Source organism: Triticum aestivum, chromosome 4A, assembly GCF_018294505.1.
Source record: "Triticum aestivum cultivar Chinese Spring chromosome 4A, IWGSC CS RefSeq v2.1, whole genome shotgun sequence".
NCBI classification, from domain to species: Eukaryota; Viridiplantae; Streptophyta; class Magnoliopsida; order Poales; family Poaceae; genus Triticum; species Triticum aestivum.
Window position 1 is genome coordinate 741,258,649 of NC_057803.1, and position 24,790 is coordinate 741,283,438.

General features: G+C 44.0%; 1 protein-coding gene across 1 annotated transcript; it reads left to right on the plus strand.

The window, feature by feature from the left end:
* Positions 1–338: 338 nt before the first annotated feature.
* Positions 339–2,012, plus strand: LOC123083538 (aspartic proteinase nepenthesin-1-like). Its single transcript, XM_044505560.1, has one exon. It carries the CDS (start codon positions 357–359, stop codon positions 1,719–1,721), a length of 1,365 nt encoding a protein of 454 aa, XP_044361495.1. The 5' UTR covers positions 339–356; the 3' UTR covers positions 1,722–2,012.
* Positions 2,013–24,790: the final 22,778 nt, after the last annotated feature.

Genomic DNA, 24,790 nt, shown 5'->3' on the forward strand with positions numbered 1-24,790 from the left:
AGGCCAGGCCACGCGTGAAGAGATGTACAAGGTAGGGCACAATCACAAAAAGCAAGCGCACTAAAAGAGAGAAAATGACAACAAGGTCGCTAGGGTTTCCGTGGAACGAGGAAAGACAACAACCGGACATGTGCGGATGTGCCAGCCATCGGCGTGGCCACATGGCCATTTGTCGCTGGGTCAACTCTTTGAGTCTTGAGTCTCTCAGATCCACCAAAAATTCGAAATAAGTATGTCGGAAACTTTTTTGGCGGGGAGAGAGAAAAGAGAGGACGTGGAAATAATATTGAGATTGGTCTGTATGCTTGCTCGTATATATAGGGGTCGCTAGGGCCTAGCTTGATATAACCGTAACAATGGCAGCTCCTACTTCACTTCTTCTACTCCTCCTACTGCTGCTGGCGCCGCCGGACTCATCCGCCGCGCCGGTGGCCGGGCTGATTCCCGAGCTCAAATTCTTTGAAAAATCTATCTCGGCCATCGAGGAAGTCGCCGGCTATTACCTGGAAGAAAAGAAGGAGGAGGGCGTCAAGGACGTCTCCGGCGAGCAGAGCAGCGCCGACGACCGCCAGCTGGGCAACTCGGCGGCCGACAGCTACGGCGCCTTGATCTTCGACCTCCCCGTCGGGACATCGCCGCCGCAGGTCCTCCCCTTTGTCATGGACATCACCACCGACCTCGTCTGGGCGCAGTGCGGCAAGCCCGGGCCCACATACGCACCCACCTTCCGGCCGAACCGCTCCGACTCCTTCTCCCCGATCGGCTGCGCCGACCCGGCATGCAGCCGCCTGATGCCCAAGTACAAATGCGCCGGCCCAAGTGACCGCTGCGGTGGCACCTCCGCCTTCCTTGCCACCGACACGTTCACCTTCGGGACCACGCCCGCCAAAGGCATGGTGTTCGGCTGCATCGGCAAGGTCCCGGAGCGGAACCTCAACAGCACATTCGGCTCCGCCGGCTTCAGCAGGGGGCCGCTCTCACTCGTGTCGCAGCTCCAGATCTCCAGATTCTCCTACTTCATCGACGACGGCGGCGGCGACAAGAGCTTTGTCAGCTTCAGCGTCGCCGACGACGCGGCGCCGGCCAAGGATAAGGGCAGTCGGAGCACGCCGTTGCTCAAGGGCAAGTACCCTGACCTGTACTACGTCAAGCTAACAGGCGTGCAGGTCGACGGCGAGCTCCTCAAGGGCATCCCGGAGGAGACCTTCTCCGGCTCCAGTGGGGTGATCCTCAGCACCACCCTTCCCGTCACCTACCTCGAACAGGCCGCGTACAAGGTTCTGAGGCAAAAGCTCTTGACCCAGATCCTGCAGCAGAAGGTCGTCGGGGTACCCAAAAGCCCCGATGAGGACCGCCTGTGCTTCCCCACCAAGGAATTTGCCGCTGTCAAGGTTCCCACGGTCGCGCTGGTGTTTGACGGCGCCGACGCGGCGATGGAGCTCAATGTGAAGAACTACTTCTTCAACGTCGCCGGTAGTGGCCAGACTTGCCTCACCATACGTCCATCGACTGGTGGGTCCGTCCTCGGCAGCCTGCTGCAGACGGGCAGGAACATGACCTACGACATCCACGACGAAGGCGGCGTGCTGACGTTTGGGCCGGCAATGCCCGCCGGTGGGCAAGCTGCGGCGGCGACCAAGGGTGGTGCCCCTGCGCCGGCGCAGGCGTCGCTCGTGACAATAGCCACTCTTCTACTTCTAGGGCGGGTGCTTATCTTCTAGTTCCAGCTAGCCAGATCACACGGTATAATAATCCTATGCTGCAGTTAATGTCACATGGAGGCATGTGTTGTGTCAGGCGTATTAGCCAATGTACGTGCATCATTATGGTATATCAGGGATAGTGTTATGTACTACTCCCTCCGCTCTAAAATAGATGACACAACTTCGTAGTACTAACTTTAGTACAAAGTTGGGTCATCTATTTTGGAACGGAGAGGATAAATAACTGCATGCATGATGCAAGATTCTTATGTCAGAAGCTGTAAGCATCAATATAATGTCCGTCTTTCATTGTTAACGTAGTAAGGGGGATGGAAGGGGGATGGCTCCCCACGTGACTAGCTTTGCTTCTACTCCATGTCAAACCCATCCCAACCACCGCCACCGACACCACCTACTACCAGTGTAAAAAACGGCATTCTACCAAAAATAGTGTGACCCTTCTCCAAATGCTTAAAATCCACTCGTCAACATCCTCAACCTTATGCGTTCTCAAGCAAAAATTTGATAAAACCAAAGTTATCCATCTAGCCCATCAATAACTTTATTGCCCATAGGCGTATCCTTGTCTTCTCTGCAAGCTATAACCAAGATAACATATCTGTACAAGATAGTACATGCTCAGCTAGGTAACTGGAGCTATGCTTCTTGTCAAAGTTTAATCTATCATGAAAACTAATACTTATTAGCTTATTCATTTCTTTTTGTTGTTTTTCCGTTTAAACAAACTTGAGCACAAAGAATTATACAAAAAGTCAAGATATGGAGCTTTTCATTCATGCCCACTAACGTTCTCAAGTCAAGGCTCTCAAGCACTTACTTCAGTTGTGGTGCATCCAGAATAGGTACTCCCTCCATTTTAATTTAGTTCCCGTATTAGTTTTGGTCAAAGTCAAGTGTTGTAAAATTTGACAAAATTTATAAAAAAAATTAACATATACAATAACAAATCAATACCATTAGATTCAATATCAAATGTGCTTTTGCATCATTTTAATTTTTTATGATAAGTATTTATATTTTTTTTCTATAACTTTGTCAAACTTTACAAAATTTGACTTTAGTCAAACCTAATATGCAGAGTAAATAAAAATGGAGGGAGTACTTCTAAGTTCTCAAGATTATGCCAAAAGGTGATATACACGGGGTTTCGTTGTCGCTTAAGTTTGAGTATTATGGACCAATATGTTGTCTCTTTTGAGCTCTTGCGATCGGTACTTATTTATTACCACATACACACACTCAAGAGAAAACCGAATAATATTCACTGTAGTGTTGCCACTGCGAACGCTAACAAATCATAGCCGAAATCCGAGCAGAAACGCTGATGAATCATTAGTTGGCCAGCGGAGTTCTTAGCATAAGATCAAGAGAGGTGGCGAAATCACATTTACATGCATAAACGCACATATAGTGACAAGGCCATGGCACCAGCAAGAAGCTGAAGCACCATGTAGGAATGCAAAATAGATTTTGGCATACTCTTGAATACTATGGAATACCAATTCCGTATAAACAACGGTCAAAGCAAGGACCACCAAATCTACTGTATAAAACACCATGGGGTTGAGCTACTCCATAACTTTTTCTTTTAGAAAAATTCTATCAATTGTAAACTTTTTATCCAACCATTATATAAAAATAGGGGTTGTGGCGATGTCTTTCGGAGGATCACAAGATTATTCCCAAGCTAAGCAAAAACATGAACGAAGTATTTAAAAATACTAACTTGGCAATATGGGACCTAACTTGAGCAAGTGATTCCCTTATACATATACAAGTAGATTAGACCTACCTCTACTTTTCTCTAATCTGGATAATCGAGAGCCCTGTGCTGTTCTCTTCCTCCCTCCTTTAATTATCCGGCAATGCTATGCTCTGGGCGACGAAGCTCTTCCGGATCATGAAGCCCGTATGTCTAGAATCCATAGAGATGTTGTAATTTCAGTCTTCGGTTTGAGGGATTGTCATGGACGGTTCTACGGATCGTCATGGATGGTTCGAGGGACTTCAAGAACTATCTACACCAACTTTTCTTCCGTTCCAACTCGAACTTGGTAATGATCGGATTAATCTTGTGTGTGTCTTCATAGTGATCCGGGATCTTGATCATAGGACAATTTTTTATTATTCTGTACCATGTTTCCCAACAATTACGAGTCCACAAAAATACAAATCGGAGCGAGAAGTGACTCATGAATGCAGTGCGCTAGAGTGACAAAGCTCATCTCCTTGGGATTGACTACGTCCACTTTGAGTAGGTGGACAACATGATTGTTTCTCCGGTTGCAACATACATACATGTTTGCTGATCATAATAATGACCTAATACTATATGTTGTATAAAATAATGTTTGAAGTTACGTTTTTTTGGGCTGACAATGCTATGCTCTGGGCGGTGAAGCTCTGCCGGATCATGAAGCCCTTATGTGTGCAATCCGTAGAGATGTCATGATTTCAGTTTTCGGTTCGAGGGATCGTCGTGGACAGTTCTAGGGATTGTCGTGGGCGGTTCGAGGGACTTCAAGAACTATCTACACCAACTTTTCTTCCGCTGCAACAAACTTGGTAACGATCCGATCTAATCTTGTGTGCATCTTCATAGTGATCCGGGATCTTGATCATAGGGCAATTTTTTTTTGTTTTCTACTATGTTTCCCGACAATTACGAGTCCACAGGAATACAAATCAGAGCGAATTGACTCATGAATGTTGTGCTAGAGTGACAGAGCTCATCGCCTTGGGATTGACTACGTCCACTCTGAGTAGGTGGACAAGATGATTGTTTCTCCGGTTGCAACATACATACATGTTTGCTAGTCATAGTAATGACCTAATAATATATGCCGTAGTTACTTTTTTTGGGGTGGGGGTGGGGGGGGGGGGATGTGTGAAGTTTCTTAAAATATTGACTTACGAGAAATGAAATGAAAGACTTATTTAGCAAGTGAACGACATAAAAGTACATGTTGGCCATACAAAACAATGTTCGATGCAATTTAAAATATCATACACCAAATAATGTTTGAGATTATTTGAAATAAACTTTTACAAAAATATAAAAGGAATTATATACCAGGCGTACGTGTCATACGCTACAAGATCTATTGATTCAATTTCCATTTGGGGTTGCTGGATGTGCAGACCGCACAGGTTGGGGTGGACGTGCTCTCTTTTTGGCACGCCTCCTAGCAGTCTGGTGCGCTTAAGAATTGGGTTGCTTATGTTAAGCTAAGCCATGTGGGACTAAAAATTACTTCTGTGTCGCTTGTTCGTTCGGTTCACACGTGGTATGTGTGGGCTTGAGGCAGGCCGAAATAATTGAGTCAAGGCCCACACCTTGTTTTGAGCAGCGCACAACTCGATCCATCAAGTCTATCCTATGGATACAACGCAAAATAAAAAGTCTATCCTATGTATATACAGACAAAAACCAAGCGCGACCATAATATCTACTGTACTACTAGTATGAAAGTATGAAATAATAGGCGGGCTAGCGAGCTCTTTATTATTAATAGTAACATTTTTTTTACGAAATCTCTACTTCTAATGGAACAGTTGGTAGGATTACGTACATGTTTTTTTTTTCGTCTCACCTCCCACCACCACCGCTTCACATTGGTTTTTTCACCGTATAATAAAAACTTTCCTAACTAGCCACTTTTCAAATGTGTAGGAACCGATTACACTTATCAAACAATGAAATCCAGTTTCATGACAATCAACGCTAAAATCTTAACTTTACTATTGCATCAGTCCTCGCCTTTCCTAACAACCAAATCTTCTACTATTAAAGAAAAAATGGTTAATGATGATCTCTACTCTTAAGGAAGGAGTGTGCGGTTGTGACGGTGAGTACGTCGTCGTTCGTTCCTCTCGCACGAGTGCCGACTGGTGGGCCACGCCCGTTGCTCCCGGTTCTCTTGGGCTGGCTTCCTTCCCGACTCCCAGATCTCGATCTCCCTCCCCTCCCCAAACATCCACGCCTCCTCGGCTCCTCCTCCCCTGCTGTAATCCCACGCCGCCATGGCCTCATTCCCACACCCCATCGCACCGTCTCCACCTCCTCCTCTACCTTCGCCAACCCCGTCCTCGACAGGGCTCACCCTATGATGCCCCCGCATGATCCTCTCCACCCGTGCCGCGTCCGTAGCCCATCCACTGCTCCTGGAGTTCTCTGGCACCGATGAGGGGCATCCAGGGCTTAGGGGATGTGATAAGATGCTGGGGAGCAAGGGCGATTGGGCTTCAACGTGGTGGCGACTTGAGGCACATGACGGACTGCGGATTTTGGCCACACTGCAGGTGAGGTGGTCTTCAACTAACAAGCCGCCCAAAATTTACTTGCAGGTTTTGGACTGCTGGCTTCAGCGACGGTGACGGACAAATACCGGCTCAATTATATCAAGCCGCCCAAAAAATACTTGCAATTGTCATGCCGTAATCATTACCCTCTCGATTAGGGTTTCTCTACTCCCGGCAACTATGCCGCCGGTGAGTCCTTGCGGGGTTTGGCTCGGGCTCACCTCGAGGCGTTCTTTGGAGCGCTGTCTGGCCTTGGTCAATTCCTCAGGGTAGACCGTGGAGTTAGGGTTCCTCAAAGAACACCTGGTGATCTATTCTTTGGGGTAGGGACGAGAAGGCGGATGACTAGGAGCCTTATTTGGCTGTTGTTTCACTTCATGGAGGCTGCTGCTGGATTCTATGGATGGTTCGTTGGCTGCGGGGAAGAAGGGGACGCTGTCCTGGAGAAGGTCTTGGCCGTGGGTCTTGCTCCACACACGCCCCCAGCCATGGCGGCCAATGGTACTGTTGATCATGGACGGGGAACTGGAAGGAGTCCGCACGCTGCTTAGGAGGACCTTGAGGAAGAAGACTTGCTGGATGATGAGGAGGAGAAGGACATGCTCGTGAATGACGCAAACAAAGCCAACAACAAGCGTACCTCGGAGGATTACACGCAGGTTTTTGTAACACCTGTGGTGCTTCCAGGTTCAGAGAGTTGGCTCGGGTCGGGCATCTTGGCCCTAGTACAGAAAACTCCAGAAGGACTACCACACTGCAACCCATGTATGTGTCACGAAGGAAGCAGGATAAGAGACCGAATAAGGGGTCAGGGCAAGCAGGAGGTGAAGCTGAAAGTCCAGAGAATGTATCAAAAAATGCAATATCGGCTGGCTCCTCCGAGGAGTGCCGCTGGGCAAAATGAGTATCATCAGCTGGAATTGTCGAGGTGCGGGCAAGGCCTCGACAATTCGCGAACTTCACGAGAACGTGAAGAAATTTGCCCCTACCTTGTTTTGTATAGTTGAAACACAAGTTGACAAAGCAAGGGTGGAGAGTTTAGGAAGCTTAGTAGGTTTCGGTAATTGTTATGCAATAAGTAGTAGTGGCAGAAGCGGAGGCATTGGAATTTTTTGGAGCAATTAAATAAATATTGATATTTTGGGCTACTCTGATTATCATTTAGATTGCGAGGTAAGGGAAACTGGCTATGACCCGTGGAGGATGACAGTGGTATATGGAGAGGCCAAAACACACTTGCGTCATCAAACCTGGGACACACTGAAAAACATAGCGAGTATAAGCAACCTTCCGTGGCTCTGTATTGGTGATTTTAATGAAGTATTACGCCCGGATGAACATGAGGGAATTGCACAAAGGAGCAACGCGCAAATCCAAGGTTTACGAGATACAGTAGATGTTTGCATGCTTCTGGACCTCGGCTTCAAAGGGAAGTTTTGGACTTTTGAGAAGAAGGTAGCAGTCGGAACTTACGCTAGAGTCAGGTTGGACAGAGCGCTCGGTTCTACATCTTGGTGTGCGCAGTTTCCAATGGCTTGTCTAACTCACCTCAGTGCGGTTACGTCAGATCATAGCCCTATCTATCTTGCGCTGAACACAGAGGAGAGGATGCACGCACCTCCGAAGTCAATCTTTTGCTATGAGCTTGCCTGGGTGTCTCATGAAAATCTGAAGGAAACGATACTGTCAACATGGTCGTCGTCACAGGCTAGCGATAGAGTTGAAGAAATTAAGCAAAAGCTCTTTTATTTGGCAGATAGTTTGAGATGGGACATGAGAACTTTTGGTTGCAAAGTTGAAATAAAAAATCTGAGTGGCTCGCCAGAACGACCCTTCACGTACTGGTCCAAGCCATGAAGAGATAAAGCTAAATGAGAGGTTGGTCGAACTTTATCACAGAGAAGAATTGTTGTGGCACCAACGTTCCAGGATTGAGTGGCTCACGGCGGGAGACAAAAAATAGTAAGTTTTTTCACATGAGGGCAAGTATGCGGAGGAAGACAAATATGATAAAGGCTTTGATGAATTCTTTACGGGTGGCAATCGATGAGCCCGCATAGCTAAAGGAGTTGGTTACAGATTTTTACAAAAACCTGTACACTTCGGAAGGGGTAACCAATATGGAGGCAGTTCTTAATCATGTGCCTCGCAAGGTTACTCCCATCATGAATGAAATTTTGTGCTCTGAATATAAGGATGATGAGGTGAAGGTAGCCCTCTTTCAGATGTTTCCAACGAAGTCACCAAGCCCTGACAGTTTCCCTGCGCACTTTTATGAGCGCCACTCGGATGTTTGTGGAGAGGAAGTTACGGGCTGTTCTTCGGATAGTTCGAGGAGAAGACGATGTGGAGTGCATAAATGATACTTTTCTGGTGTTAATTCCTAAGGAAATGAGCTCAACTCTTCTTTCTCAGTTCAGACCGATAAGTCTATGCAATTTTTGTATAAAATTGCTTCAAAGGTGATTGCAAATAGATTAAAGAAAATCTTGCCCGACATCATATCAGAGGAACAGTCGGCCTTTGTTTCAGGAAGGCTTATAACTGACAATATTATCACTGCTTATGAGTGTTTGCACTTCATGAAAAGAAGCAGGGCCAAAAGTAATAGTCATTTTGCATTAAAATTGGACATGATGAAGGCATATGACAGGCTAGAACGGCCTCACTTGGAGGCAATTATGAACAAACTTGGTTTTGCGCAGCCATGGATCAAAGTGGTTATGAATATGATCAAGTCGGTGTCTTTCTCAGTGCTTTTTAATTGAGAGAAGCTTCAACAATTTAAACCATCGAGGGGATTCGACAGGGTGATCCTATCTCCCCTTATCTTTTCTTGATTACAGCGGAGGGCCTCTCGTGCCTACTAAAATCCGTTCCTTAGTCGTCAGCCTTCGTGGGAGTGTAGGTGGCACAGACAGCCCCGATTGTCAACCATTTGCTCTTTGCTAACGATAGCCTGCTGCTTTTCAAGGCAAGTGCAGAAGGGGCAGCGGTAGTTTCAAACTTTGTGAACACTTATTGTAATGCATCTGGTTAGAGGACAAACAATGATAAGTCATCTATCTTTTTCAGTAAGGGTTGTCCTCGGGCTGTTCGGGACAATATAAAAAATACACTTAACGTGCATGATGAACAGCTGAGTGATAGGTACCTGGGGATGCCCACAGATGTGGGACAATCAAAGAATGGCACTTTCAAGTATTTGAGAGATAGAGTTTGGGAGGAGATCAAAGGATGGATGGTAAAACTACTATCTTATGCAGGGAGGGAGGTGTTAATTAAAGCAGTTGCCCAAGCCATTCCGGTATATTCAATGTCATGTTTCAGGTTACTTAGGGGCATTTGCGAAAGTGTTAAGTCGATGATCCGACAGTTTTGGTGGGGAAGTAAGAGAGGTAAAAGGAAACCCTGCTGGATCTCATGGAATGTTTGTACACAACCAAAATCTATGGGTGGTCTAGGATTCCGGGATATTGAGCTATTTAACTTGGCCCTTCTTGCTAGACAAGCATGGCGTCTGACCCAAGAACCAGGGACACTAAGTGCAAATTTTTTGAAAGCAAAATACTTCCCCAATGTTTCTTTTCTTGAGGCACAGCTAGGGCCCAATTCCTCGCAGATTTGGAGGGCAGTCTTAGATGGAAGAGAGGCATTGGCACATGGGTTAATAAGACGAATAGGGACGGGAGAGAGTACAAATGGGAACATAATGGATTCCTCGTTCTGGGATGATGAAACCAATAGTATCTTTGGTGAATGATAAGCCAACGTTTGTTTCACAGCTGATCGATAGTTCATCAGCCATGTGGCAGGAGGACAGGGTCCGGACTATTTTTCTCCCAGTGGATGCTGAAGTTATACTGAGAATACCATTATGTACCACAAGAGTGGAGGACTTCTGGGCATGGGGTGAGGATGATCGAGGAGTTTTTTCTGTAAGCTCAGTATATAGATTTTTGCTCAAGACAAAGTTACAAAGGGAATCATCTCTACAAAGTATTGGAGGTCGATCGGACATGGTTGCTGAAGAGAGGGCTTGGTCGGCACTTCGGAACATAAAGGTCCCTTCAAAACAGAAAGTTTTCTTATGGAGATTATGTCATGAATCTTTACCGACCGGTGATTTACTTCACCATCGGAATATGTCCACGACATTGGTGTGTGCTCTATGTGCAGCGCAAGACAATTGGAAGCATGCCCTGATCGAGTGTGTTATGGCAAGGTGTGTATGGTCACAATCCTCGGAAGATATAGTTGATTGCATGAGGGACAATCTGTCAATGAGCGCGAAATCATGGTTATTCACGATGCATGACAAATTATCGCATGCCCAGTTTACGCGTATGGTGGTGACTCTGTGGGCGATTTGGCGAGCTGGGAGAAAAGCCATCCATGAGGAGATATTTGAAAGCCCATTTGCAACTAATTCATTCATAAACAATTATCTCTTGGACCTTCAGATCGTCTTCTAAAAAGCTCCTGTTGCAGTCAAGGCTGGGAGTGCTCGTCCAACTGTCTGGTTGCATCCGCCCTTGGGAGTTTTCAAAACTAACGCAGACGCGGCCGTCACACGTGATGGTAGTTGTGGAGCAGCAGCGGTGGTATGTAGGGATCACTCTGGAACTTTTCTGGGAGCTTCTTCGGTCACATTCAGATTTATTTCAGAGCCAACAACACTTGAAGCCTTGGCCGTTCAGATTTATGTTCATAAAATTCATATTGCGACGGACTGCAAGATGGTGGTGAATGACATGAAGGAGAATTTGTCGTCGGAGTATGGTGCCATAGTACATGAAGTAATAGAACGATCTAGGAGTTTTACTGCCTGTAACATCGCTCATGAGTTTAGAAGCTCGAATTTCGAGGCTCACAACCTCGCTAAGAATGCATTAACACTCGGGTTTGGTCACCATGTTTGGTTAGGCCAACCCGGGGAACTTCACTTTTTACCTATAAATGCTTTGATATGAATAAATCTTAGCGAGTTTGTCTCAAAAAAAAAAACTTGCAATTGTCAAGCCGCCCAGCGCCCACGAATTATGTCAACTGGTAATCACGACATATCAGTTTTGAACTTCTGATTACTATAAGTCTTCCTTTCTTGGATTTGGATTGAAAGACAATACATCATTCGTCTCCGATGGAATCAATATGTATTATGCTTTGTGTTCCATGGGCAAAGCTGCATACATGTGATGAGGGATCTAGAGTGGTCAGGACCAGAAAATGACATGCGGAGCTTCATATTCAGTTTTTTTATTAGATGAGTACTTGCTTCAAATGTCTACATACTGCAGGAATAAAGATTCTGTTTTCTCTGTTTCATAGATTTTACTATATACGTGCAGATAACTTCAGCATGAGAGTTAGAGGTTGGATGCAGATGCGACACATTAAGTTGCTCTACGTTGTATAGATGCATGTTTTTGTAGGTGATTACTCACCTTTTAGTCAACTTCCTTCTAGATGTAGTTCATGCACAATTTTCCTATGTTGTCTACTAAAAATATCAATTTATTGGAACCATTAGATGCATTAGTAGATGTACTCATTATATTTCTACAGGGGGTGAACTGAAGCCTTGAAACCCCTATCCCTTTTAATTCATGTAAAGTTCATGTCTGTAATGAAGTGGCACTCTTAAAAGGTGAAAAATATGCAAAATTATCCCCTTTTTTCTGTTAGTTTTAAATAAATTTGTGGTTCTGTACTTTGCCAATGAATCTCATATTCCAATACTTGTTTGCCGGAGCATAGTCATGTCTATTCCGCGCATCTCGCTGGAGTAAAGCCACAACTATAGTCAAACACACCTGATGACGGTTCTATGAGAAATTAAGGACAACCTGGACGTTGGACGTCAGAGCTAGGTTGAGATAGAGGAATTTCGGGGTGAATGTAACATCGACCATATCGGCGGGCACTCAGTTCGGCCTGGGTGCTAAGTCGACCCTCTCGCGTGCAGTAGCTGTAGGATGCGGTGGAGCTTCAAGATGGAGCGATAGCAGGGTGTTGCGGAGCGTGGTGGGATCGAGGCCATGTTGTGGAGGAAGGCTGGACAGTGATGGGGCGGGCTAGACCAGAGGGACGGCGAGGGCGACACGGCAAGCTGCAGGTGCAGTGGGGCGACTCTCGGTTGTATCATGGCTGGCTTTTGCGGGATGTTAGGCTCAAATGAAGGCCGGTTAGTGCAAAAAAATTGAGTAAGTAAGAACAGAGGCACACATGTTTTATGGGTATTGGATCATTTCCAAGGTTCTCAGGAGAGAGTTTATGAGTGGCGATAGATATGCATTTGTAAATGTCAGTTGGTTGACAATAACTGAATGCGTGTGTCAGACTAAGTATTACCCTGTTACCAAGTGGTGGTACAAAAGAAACGCTTTCTTGTACATCAAAGTTTTTTCGGTTTGTGGAGTCCTAACATAATTATAGACATGTTAGAAAGAATTCACCATTAGCAAATTTGTTTGTTTGTGGGAAGTAAATCAGTTAGTACAGAAAAGTGGGAGATACTTTTTCTTAAAAGGAGTGCTTTATTACTTAAAAGATTTAAGCATTACACCCGGTCTCTGCATAGCTAAGATGCACACGGCCAAGTGAGAGATACATGCAATCGAGACAAAGATATTTTCCTTCTTCTCCTACAAGGAGATATATAGGCAATTAGGAAAGAGATACTTTACTTGTTCTAGAGACCTAAAAATGGAATTACAAGGAACTCGAAAGAATGCACCTTATATTGTGCAATTTTGTTAGAAAACAAATACACCTTATAAAAAGATACTTTCCTTGTTCTGGTGTACATTATAAGTGAAGCAGGTTTCAATTATTTCTCCATTGTTACGTGCTTCATTTATATACATGTAAAATTTAACATGTATTATATTTATATATGTCACTCACAAAAAAATATCATAGCAAGTGGCAACGCATGGGCATTCTACTAGTTATTTATAGTGACATTATGCGGGCGTACAACAGCCGTGGCCATTGGCGTCATTGATGGGCAAAGATCGATGGAGTCCATGGCTGCCTCAAGGTGCAAGGCTCAAGGCTGAAGCTTAGCTAGTGCTACGGTAACGGTACGGTGATCCATGGAGCCTGCAGCTAGCTAGCGACTGATCAAAGAAAGAGTGCGAGGCAACGAGTCTCAGGGCGGAGGCCTATATATATATATATACACGAAAGACCGAGCTGGTATATCATCTTAAAATTTACGAAGTCACCGTAGGCACGTCGTCGTCGACGGAAACGTCTCCTCCTCTCACTGAATGTTGTCGCTGGAAATCTTGAAATAAATCTAGTAATAAATGCGAGTACCAGGGTTTGAACCCTGATGGGCTCGGGATATATAATTATAATGGCAGCTTAATTAGCTACTCATCTGCTGCAAAGAGCTCAGAAGGCCAAAGAAAACAATGAGCTCCGATCATCGGGAATCCCGGTGCAGCCATGCCATGGAACTAACTAAAGGTGTATGAGACATTTATATATATATAAAAGGTGTATGACACATGGAAAGGGTTCAAAAAAGAGACGATACAGGGTACCTCCACAATCAATTAATGCACACGTAGTTTATCTTACTCAACATGCTGCTGCGACTGCCACACACACACATGGCCTTTCTACTCACCATGCATGCATGGTTTAATTAGATTCTGGCACTCACGTTCAAGGAAGCATGTGTTGAAATATATGTACGTCCAGGAAAAGGCCAAGTGAGAGCTGGCCAAATATGATCTGGCGGCTACCACAGCAAGCAAAGTGGACCAAACCTTTTGTGTCGTAATAAGATAGGCGGGTCCGTGGTTGAACAAAGCAATTAGCTTGAAGTCTGTGTAATTTTCAAATGACCTGGGCACCCGACAGATTATAACCTTCCACAAAACAAGGTTCGTCCAGCTGAAGTGGTAATCTACATGACGTGGGCTGCAACGGGAAATCCCTATATGGTCCAAGTGAGGAAGGATAACCTCGTAGGACGTGTGGACGTTCACAAGCACCCATTTGTTTCGGTCTTTTCTTACGACAGCCATCTAGTGGAAGTTCATGCTGACCAAGTACATACCTAATATGAAGTTTTGGGTGATGGTGATCGGATCGAATTCACGCCTCCATGTCATCGTGATATTGGTGACATGGAATCCTGCAAGAGCAAATAACAGCAAGCATGGTGGTTTGAAAAGCTTAGGCTCGATTTCGACGATGGTCGCGTGCAGCTCTCTCGAGCATGCAGCCAGTCACACAACGCAGGACATATCCAGACGCGGACAACATAGGTGGAGGATATCCCTGGGGGGTCACTCCGGCCGCACTTTATACGGATGCCACTCTGTTCAGGTTTGTCCATGGTGAAGTTTGGGAGGCAGGGTTGTTTGGGGATTGTATTTACGGGGGAGAAGGCTATTTGTGCTGCAGCTACTAATGAGTAGAATAATGGTACTAGGGGAGGCAAAGTGAGGGTATGTGGGGGCACTTGAGAGATGAAGAAGAGAGACCTCAGGATCTCCGGCAAGATGGAGTGGTGCTAGGTGAGAATGAGACGAGGCGAGGCGTGTTGTGCAGCGGTGATCGCAACGGCTGCATAGGGTGAGGCTGACTTTGGTAACCCGGACACGCCGCCTGGACTAGTGTCACCTCAGGCATAGGATCTTGTCACTTCACTATGATGACCAGATGAATAATAATTTAACCAAGAAGTACACATGTACTACTACTAGTAGTAACATAGTATCAGAAAGAGATCATGCTAGCATTTGGGTTCACTCATCCCCCAGGTAGCATCCATATTGCGAGCAGATGAAAATTCTCGTGCATGCGGAAACGCGAAGAAGGCCTTTTCTTTTTTGAGGATAGTCCTTAATCAAAAAAGGTTACAAACATATTAGCGCACTCACATCATCGTTGAGAAACCACGAGAAGAAGGCTTGGGATCGAACTCTGTGCCATGTTCTCTCATAGCGCACATGAATTGTCTATTGTCACCTAAAAAATGTCTCGAAAATTAGAGAAAAGTGTAAGGGGAAATGCCAAACCGATACGTATACATGGAGTAGCACCATGATACGTCTCCAATGTATCTATAATTTTTTATTGTTCGATGCTATTATATTATCCATCTAGGATATTTTATATGCATTTTTATGCTATTTTATATGATTTTTGGGACTAACCTATTAACCTAGAGCCCAGTGTCAGTTTTTGTTTTTTCCTTGTTTTTGAGTTTTACAGAAAAGAAATACCAAATGGAGTCCAATTGACATGCCAATTTTTGATGATTTTTATGGACCAAAAGAAGGCCCCGGAGTAAAAGAGTTTGGCCAGAAGAGTCCCGAGCCGTCCACAAGGATGGAGGGCGCGCCCCCTATCTCGTGGATGACTCGGAGCCCCCCCTGACGTGAGACCGATGCCAAAAATTCCTATAAATACAGAAACCTCCAGAAATAAACCTAGATCCGGAGTTCCGCCGCCGCAAGCCTCTGTAGTCACCAAAAACCTCTCGGGAGCCCGTTCCAGCACCCTGCCGGAGGGGGAATCCATCACCGGTGGCCATCTTCATCATCCCGGCGCTCTCCATGACGAGGAGGGAGTAGTTCACCATCGGGGCTGAGGGTATGTACCAGTAGCTATGTGTTTGATTTCTCTCTATCTCTCGTGTTCTTGATTTGGCACGATCTTGATGTACCGTGAGCTTTGCTATTATAGTTGGATCTTATGATGCTTTTCCCCCTCTATCCTCTTGTGATGAATTGAGTTTTCCCTTTGAAGTTATCTTATCGGGTTGAGTCTTTAAGGATTTGAGAACACTTGATGTATGGCTTGCATGTTCTTATCTGTGGTGACAATGGGATATTCACGTGATCTACTTGATGTATGTTTTGGTGATCAACTTGCGGGTTCAGTGACCTTGTGAACTTATGCATAGGGGTTGGCACACATTTTCGTCTTGACTCTCTAGTAGAAACTTTGGGGCACTCTTTTGAAGTTCTTTGTGTTGGTTTCAATAGATGAATCTGAGATTGTGTGATGCATATCATATAATCATACCCACGGATACTTGAGGTGACATTGGAGTATCTAGGTGACATTAGGGTTTTGGTTGATTTCTGTCTTAAGGTGTTATTTTACTACCAACTCTAGGGCTGTTTGTGGCACTTATAGGAATAGCCCAACAGATTGATTGGAAATAATAATTTTGAGGTGGTTTCGTACCGTACAATAATCTCTTCGTTTGTTCTACGCTATTAGTGACTTTGGAGTGACTCTTTGTTTCATGTTGAGGGATAGTTATATGATCCAATTATGTTATCATTGTTGAGATAACTTGCACTAGTGAAAGTATGAACCCTAGGCCTTGTTTCCTAGCATTGCAATACCGTTTACGCTCACGTTTACCACTTGCTACCTTTCTGTTTTTATAATTTCAGATTACAAAAACATTTATCTACAATCTATATTGCACTTGTATCACCATCTCTTCGCCGAACTAATGCACCTATAAAATTTACCATTGTATTGGGTGTGTTGGGGACACAAGAGACTCTTTGTTATATGGTTGCAAGGTTGTTTGAGAGAGACCATCTTCATCCTACGCCTGCCACGTATTGATAAACCTTAGGTCATCCACGCTTGGGGAAATCTGCTACTGTCCTACAAACCTCTGCACTTGGAGGCCCAACAACGTCTACAAGAAGAAGGTTGTGTAGTATACATCAAGCTCTTTTCTGGCGCCGTTGCCGGGGAGGTGAGTGCTTGAAGGTATATCTTTAGATCTTGCAATCGAATCTTTTTTGTTTCTTGTTTTATCACTAGTTTAGTCTATAAAAGAAAACTGCAAAAAAATGGAATTGAGTTTGTCTCATACGCTTCATCTTTTTAATATCTTTCGTAAGAATGATGGTAAGGAAAATTGTGCTCAAGTGCTAGAAGAAGAAATTTATAAAATGTTTGACACTAAATCTTTGAATGATGAGCATGATTGCAATGTTGTTAGTATGAACTCTTTTCATACCCATAGTACTAATGAAGAAGGTTGTGTAGTAGACATCACACTACACTATGAAATAAAATAGAAATACAAAATGGTTAGCTCTATGGGTTTTCGAACGCAGGAATTGTATTTCGCACCCACGCGCCAGTATCCATCCCAACCAACTTACGACACTTTTTTTGTGCAAAGAGATGGATATTTTTCTATTTGTTCATCCATTCAAGTGGGTTTTGTGCAGGTCCCACCTACTAGGAAGGGGGTGGAGAAACAAAAATAAATCATAAATTTATTCACTACGGTGATTTGAAAGAGTGATCTTAACTAACCAGTGACACATGTAGCGATAGAAGTATGTGCACGTACACGGACACGTATCACTCCTTATTTTAGGAAAGTACCACTCCTACTGTTGAATAATCAGTATGCTATCCGCATAGGCTTTTTATTTTGTAGTTCGGTGTATCTAGCCGTATATCAACTGTTTGCATGTCACTTTCTCCCATTAATTCTCTATCGGAAACCACTTTTCCTCAGCTTCTTCACCTTTCATTCTTTTGCATTCAAACCCCACTGGTTTCACACAGTTCTAATCTCTCATTAGTTTGTATTCAAACCCCGTTGGTTTCACATTGTTTTAACCATTTCACATACTTCTGAAACCCCTTAAATACGCAAGTTATTCCGCCGGCTATTCTGTCAGGTTGGTGAATGCGACATGTTGTGCACATAAGACTGAGTTTTCGGATAAATATTACCGATTTTCATTTATTTATACCAATTTTTTTACTTATTTAAAATTTATTTCGTGAATGCAATATTTTAACTTAATATGTTTCTACAATAAATAGCAACACAACAATGTTGCTAATTTTTAAATACAATATATTTTGCGACTCTAGCATGTAGCATTTAGATTGAGTATCGCACAATTTAAGTACTTTGCATCAAAAGTTATGTTATCCCCCCCCCCTAAAAATCCACTTGAGGTATCGAAGATTTTTTTAGTTCAATTGGACTTAGATCTAAAAACCACAATGATGACAAGATATCATTCCTCTATGAATTAATGTGCATCATTTTGAGTTATATAGTATTTTGTGTGTCTGACACTATTTTAATTTCCTAAAATACCTTTGCATAGAGCTCAATAATATACATGTCTAGCGAAAGATTTCTAGAAAATTATAGCGTATCTTACCTAGCTCCCTAACTGATGTCACCCTTATTGAGTATAGAGTGAAGAAAATCTCACCTTCTTGTGTCATCATGATACAACGTGAACATTTTTTCCTAAGCACAAACACCCCCATGAGGTGTGCAAAAACAAAAGAAAATGATAAACTTGCAGGAAAAAAATCAGTTTACCATGATTACCACCCTTGGGAGAACCATGGATCATCGTTGGAGTGTACATGTTTTCTTTTTATCAATGGTAGTTTGCAGTGTTAATGGTGGCAGTGTGTGGATGTTGGAGAAAACATCACATGGAATAAAAGTACCACTGCTTCTATCTTTACATGGTGGGGTCAACATGGACGACATGATTCATGTCGGGGACTGTGTTGTCTATGTCCCAGGGATCATCGGATCCGACATGTTAAGTAGAAGGGAGGAAGAGGGCTTAAATCGAGGAATCATCTTTTCAACTTCAACTAATTACCAGTCATTGCTTCAACCTATCAAGGTGGTGGTGATCGGGGTCAACTTTGTCCTGGTCTGTTGTCACCCTTTTTTAATGTTCCCGATCTTATTCCACGACAATATGGCAACAAAGCGACTGTTAAATATTGTATAAATGCCATAGTTTTAAATAGCGTGCTATATTGCTGATTAGAGAGATCCCGCGCTAAGTAACTTTGGTCCTAACACATGAACAAGTGTTTTAAATAGCGCACTATAGCGGCGCTACAACATTTAGAGAGGACTGCGCCTAAGAGGCATAACCCCACTATTTAAAGCTATGATAGGCACTGATGATTGTAGTAGGACAATTCTGAGTTGCAATTACGTATACATCAAAACGGGTAAGTTTTAGTCATACCAACTTGATTTCTATGTTACCAACGCAGCCAATCGATAGCACACACTTTATTTTTAGTGTTCTCACTTAGAGATCCAATAGGCGTACAATAAGAACTTTTCTTTTCTTCAAGAAAGGAAGAAGCTTTTGGCAAAATGGAGTGAGATGAGATCGATCGTAGGGAGTCACATGAGATGGATCAGAATTACCTCCAAAAAATGAGAACGATCAAATCCTTAAAAAAAGAGATCAATTGTTAGGAAGGCTTGATGATAAGAAGTGGAATAGGAACCTTATTATTATTTTCTAGATAGGAAAGATTCATAGTTACTTATCGGTAGAGCTACAAGAAATATTCTACCTAGTCTTAACTGCCCAAACTACTCCTACCTACCCCTAACATAGGAGACAACCTACCAAATCTCCAACTGTGTTATTTGAGTGGCAACATGTTTGAAGGTAAAATTCCGGCTTCACTAGTCAATGCTTCGGGCTGCAAAGGGTGGAATTAGGACACAACAATCTAACTGGTGAAATTACCGGCTCTTTGGGGAAACATTCAAACATGTACCCGTTAAACCATGAGCAAAACAATCTTGAAACTATTGGCAACCAGAGCTGGGAATTCTTCAACGGGTTAACAGGCTGTACTAGTCTTGAAGTCTTGTCATTGGTTGACAATCAACTACAGGGAGCTATACCCAATATGGTAGGTAACTTCTCTAGAAGCCTCACTGAAATATATTTTAGTGGAAACAAGCTTTCAGGCATCGTTCCGTTAAGTGTAGGAAACCTTGGGAGCTTATATTTTCTAGGACTTGAATATAACAGTTTAACGAGTACGATTGAAATGGACTGGGAAGCTAACAAACATACAAGGTCCGAACCTCCAAGTGAATAGCTTCATTGGGTCGTTGCCATCAGCCCTTGGCCAACTTACTTAGTTGACAGAGCTCAATCTAGGAAGTAATAATTTTGGAGGGCCTATACCGTACCACCAACCTTAGGGAACTTGCAACAACTCTTAAATTTAAATGTTAGCCAGAATAATCTTCAGGGTAACATACCTATTCAGGTTGGCAGCCTTACAACACTCATCAACCTAGATCTTTCATCGAACAAGCTTATTGGGGAAATTCCTGATACTTTGTCCAAATGTCAAAACAGGCAAACCATGCAAATGGCCCAAAACTTTCTCGTATGTACCATTCCAACATCTTTCCGCATGCTACAAAGCCTGAGCTAACTAAATCTTACCCATAACAACTTGTTAGGAGCCATCCCAGCATCATTAAATGAGATACAACTCAAGGAGCTAGATTTTTCATACAACCATCTTCAAGGAGAAATACCAGGAAATGAAGTATTTGAAAATGCCACATCTATTTATCTTGATGACAATTGGGGACTATGTGGAGGAGTGGCTAGTCTCCAGATGCAATTGTGTCATGTTGTTTCTCGGAGATAGAGAAGAGTACTATTTGGTCAGAGCTTTGATTCCAGTATTTGGCTTCATGTCACTTGTAATGATAGCTTACATTATAATTGTGTGGAAGAAGACATCAGTGAAGACACAATTGTTTTCACTTTCTTTTGGTAAGAAATTCCCAAGAGTTTCTTACAATGATCTAAATAGAGCAACGGGGAACTTCTCAGAGGAAAACCTCATCGGAAGAGGAAGCTATGGTTCAATGTACATAGGAAAGTTAACTCAATCAAAGATACAAGTAGCTATCAAGGGTTTTGACCTCAATTTGAAATGTGCAGACAAAAGTTTTGTCACTGAATGCGATATTTTGAGAAACATTCGCCATCGAAGCCTTCTACCAATCCTAACTGCTTGTTCGACAATAGACAATAACAATGAAGCTTTCAAAGCTCTAATCATGTATATCACTAAGCTCCCTAATTTTAAAGAACCCACATTCAATTGAGGTCTCCAATTGGAATTGGGTCACCTAATTTTGACCGGGTCAATAGTTTCTCAAAGCCCTCTTATTCAATTCTTTTATACTACTAGTTTAATGCCTGTGCATTGCCATGGGATAAAAAAACATAATAATCAAATAATTTTCCCAAATGAAAAATTGGTTGAACATGATGGCATGTGGTTTGTTGGAAATATGCCCTAGAGGCAATAATAAAAGTATTATTATTATATTTCCTTGTTCATGATAATTGTCTTTTATTCATGCTATAACTGTATTATCCGGAAATCGTAATACACGTGTGAATACATAGACCACAATATGTCCCTAGTGAGCCTCTAGTTGACTAGCTCGTTGTGATCAACAGATAGTCATGGTTTCCTGGCTATGGACATTGGATGTCGTTGATAACGGGATCACATCATTAGGAGAATGATGTGATGGACAAGACCCAATCCTAAGCATAGCACAAAGATCGTGTAGTTCGTTTGCTAGAGCTTTGCCAATGTCAAGTATCTCTTCCTTTGACCATGAGATCGTGTAACTCCTGGATACCGTAGGAGTGCTTTGGGTGTATCAAACGTCACAACGTAACTGGGTGACTATAAAGGTGCACTACAGGTATCTCCGAAAGTATCTATTGTTTTATGCGGATCGAGACTGGGATTTGTCACTCCGTGTAAACGGAGAGGTATCTCTGGGCCCACTCGGTAGGACATCATCATATGCGCAATGTGACCAAGGAGTTGATCACGGGATGATGTGTTACGGAACGAGTAAAGTGACTTGCCGGTAACGAGATTGAACAAGGTATTGGATACCGACGATCGAATCTCGGGCAAGTAAAATACCGCTAGACAAAGGGAATTGAATACGGGATTGATTAAGTCCTTGACATCGTGGTTCATCCGATGAGATCATCGTGGAACATGTGGGAGCCAACATGGGTATCCAGATCCCGCTGTTGGTTATTGACCGGAGAACGTCTCGGTCATGTCTGCATGTCTCCCGAACCCGTAGGGTCTACACACTTAAGGTTCGATGACGCTAGGGTTATAAAGGAAGCTTGTATGTGGTTACCGAATGTTGTTCGGAGTCCCGGATGAGATCCCGGACGTCACGAGGAGTTCCGGAATGGTCCGGAGGTAAAGATTTATATATAGGAAGTCCTGTTTCGGCCATCGGGACAAGTTTCGGGGTCATCGGTATTGTACCGGGACCACCGGAAGGGTCCCGGGGGCCCACCGGGTGGGGCCACCTGCCCCGGGGGGGCCACATGGGCTGTAGGGGGTGCGCCTTGGCCTACATGGGCCAAGGGCACCAGCCCCAAGAGGCCCATGCGCCTAGGGAACCCTAGAGGGAAGAGTCCTCAAGGGGGAAGGCACCTCCGAGGTGCCTTGGGGAGGATGGACTCCTCCCCCCCCCCTCTTGGCCGCACCCCAAAACCCATCTAGGGCTGGCCGCCGCCCCTAGGGGGTGGGAAAACCCTAAAGGGGGCGCAGCCCCCTTCCCCCCTATATATATTGAGGCATGGGGCTGCCCATAACACGCGATTTGATCTCTCGTTGGTGCAGCCCTGCCCCTCTTCCTCCTCCTCCTCTCCCATGGTGCTTGGCGAAGCCCTGCGGGATTGCCACGCTCCTCCACCACCACCACGCCGTTGTGCTGCTGCTGGATGGAGTCTTCCTCAACCTCTCCCTCTCTCCTTGCTGGATCAAGGCGTGGGAGACGTCACCGGGCTGTACGTGTGTTGAACGCGGAGGTGCCGTGCGTTCGGCACTTGATCATCGGTGATTTGAATCACGACGAGTACGACTCCATCAACCCCGTTCACTTGAACGCTTCCGCTTAGCGATCTACAAGGGTATGTAGATGCACTCTCCTTTCTACTCGTTGCTGGTCTCTCCATAGATAGATCTTGGTGACACGTAGGAAAATTTTGAATTTCTGCTACGTTCCCCAACAGTGGCATCATGAGCTAGGTCTATTGCGTAGATTCTTTGCACGAGTAGAACACAAAGTAGTTGTGGGCGTTGATGTTGTTCAATATGCTTACCGTTACTAGTCCAATCTTGTTTCGACGGTATTGTGGGATGAAGCGGCCCGGACCGACCTTACACGTACTCTTACGTGAGACAGGTTCCACCGATTGACATGCACTTGGTGCATAAGGTGGCTAGCGGGTGCCAGTCTCTCCCACTTTAGTCGGAACGGATTCGATGAAAAGGGTCCTTATGAAGGGTAAATAGCAATTGGCATATCACGTTGTGGTCTTGCGTAGGTAAGAAACGTTCTTGCTAGAAACCCATAGCAGCCACGTAAAACATGCAACAACAATTAGAGGACGTCTAACTTGTTTTTGCAGGGTATGCTATGTGATGTGATATGGCCAAGAAGAATGTGATGAATGATATGTGATGTATGAGATTGATCATGTTCTTGTAATAGGATTCACGACTTGCATGTCGATGAGTATGACAACCGGCAGGAGCCATAGGAGTTGTCTTTATTTTTGTATGACCTGCGTGTCATTGAAGAACGCCATGTAAACTACTTTACTTTATTGCTAAACGCGTTAGCCATAGAAGTAGAAGTAGTCGTTGGCGTGACAACTTCATGAAGACACGATGATGGAGATCATGATGATGGAGATCATGGTGTCATGCCGGTGACGATGATGATCATGGAGCCCCGAAGATGAAGATCAAAAGGAGCAAAATGATATTGGCCATATCATGTCACTATTTGATTGCATGTGATGTTTATCATGTTTATGCATCTTGTTTACTTAGGACGACGGTAGTAAATAAGATGATCCCTTACAAAATTTCAAGAAGTGTTCTCCCCTAACTGTGCACCGTTGCTACAGTTCGTCGCTTCTAAGCACCACGTGATGATCGGGTGTGATGGATTCTTACGTTCACATACAACGGGTGTAAGACAGTTTTACACAGCGAAAACACTTAGGGTTAACTTGACGAGCCTAGCATGTGCAGACATGGCCTCGGAACACGGAGACCGAAAGGTCGAGCATGAGTCGTATAGTAGATACGATCAACATGAAGATGTTCACCGATGATGACTAGTCCGTCTCACGTGATGATCGGACACGGCCTAGTTGACTCGGATCATGTGATCACTTAGATGACCAGAGGGATGTCTATCTAAGTGGGAGTTCATAAGATGAACTTAATTATCCTGAACATAGTCAAAAGACCTTTTGCAAATTATGTCGTAGCTCGCGCTTTAGTTCTACTGTTTAGATATGTTCCTAGAGAAAATATAGTTGAAAGTTGAAAGTAGCAATTATGCGGACAGTAGAAAGCTTATGTCCTTAATGCACCGCTTAGTGTGCTGAACCCCAAACGTCGTTTGTGGATGTTGCGAACATCGACATACACGTTTTGATAACTACGTGATAGTTCAGTTAAATGGTTTAAGTAGAGGCACCAAAGACGTTTTCGAAACGTCGCGGAACATATGAGATGTTTCGAGGGCTGAAATTGGGATTTCAGGCTCGTGCCCACGTCAAGAGGTATAAGACCTCCGACGATTTTCTTAGCCTGCAAACTAAGGGAGAAAAGCTCAATCGTTGAGCTTGTGCTCAGATTGTCTGAGTACAACAATCACTTGAATCGAGTGGGAGTTGATCTCCAGATGAGATAGTGATGTTTCCCCAAAGTCATTGCCACCAAGCTGCTAGAGCTTCGTGATGAACTATAACATATCAGGGATAGATATGATGATCCTTGAAATATTCATGATGTTTGACACCGCGAAAGTAGAAATCAAGAAGGAGCATCAATTGTTGATGGTT

What these genes read in the sequence shown, in the direction of transcription:
- LOC123083538 (XM_044505560.1), top strand. Translation starts at nt 357, where the DNA reads ATGGCAGCTCCTACTTCACTTCTTCTACTCCTCCTACTGCTGCTGGCG.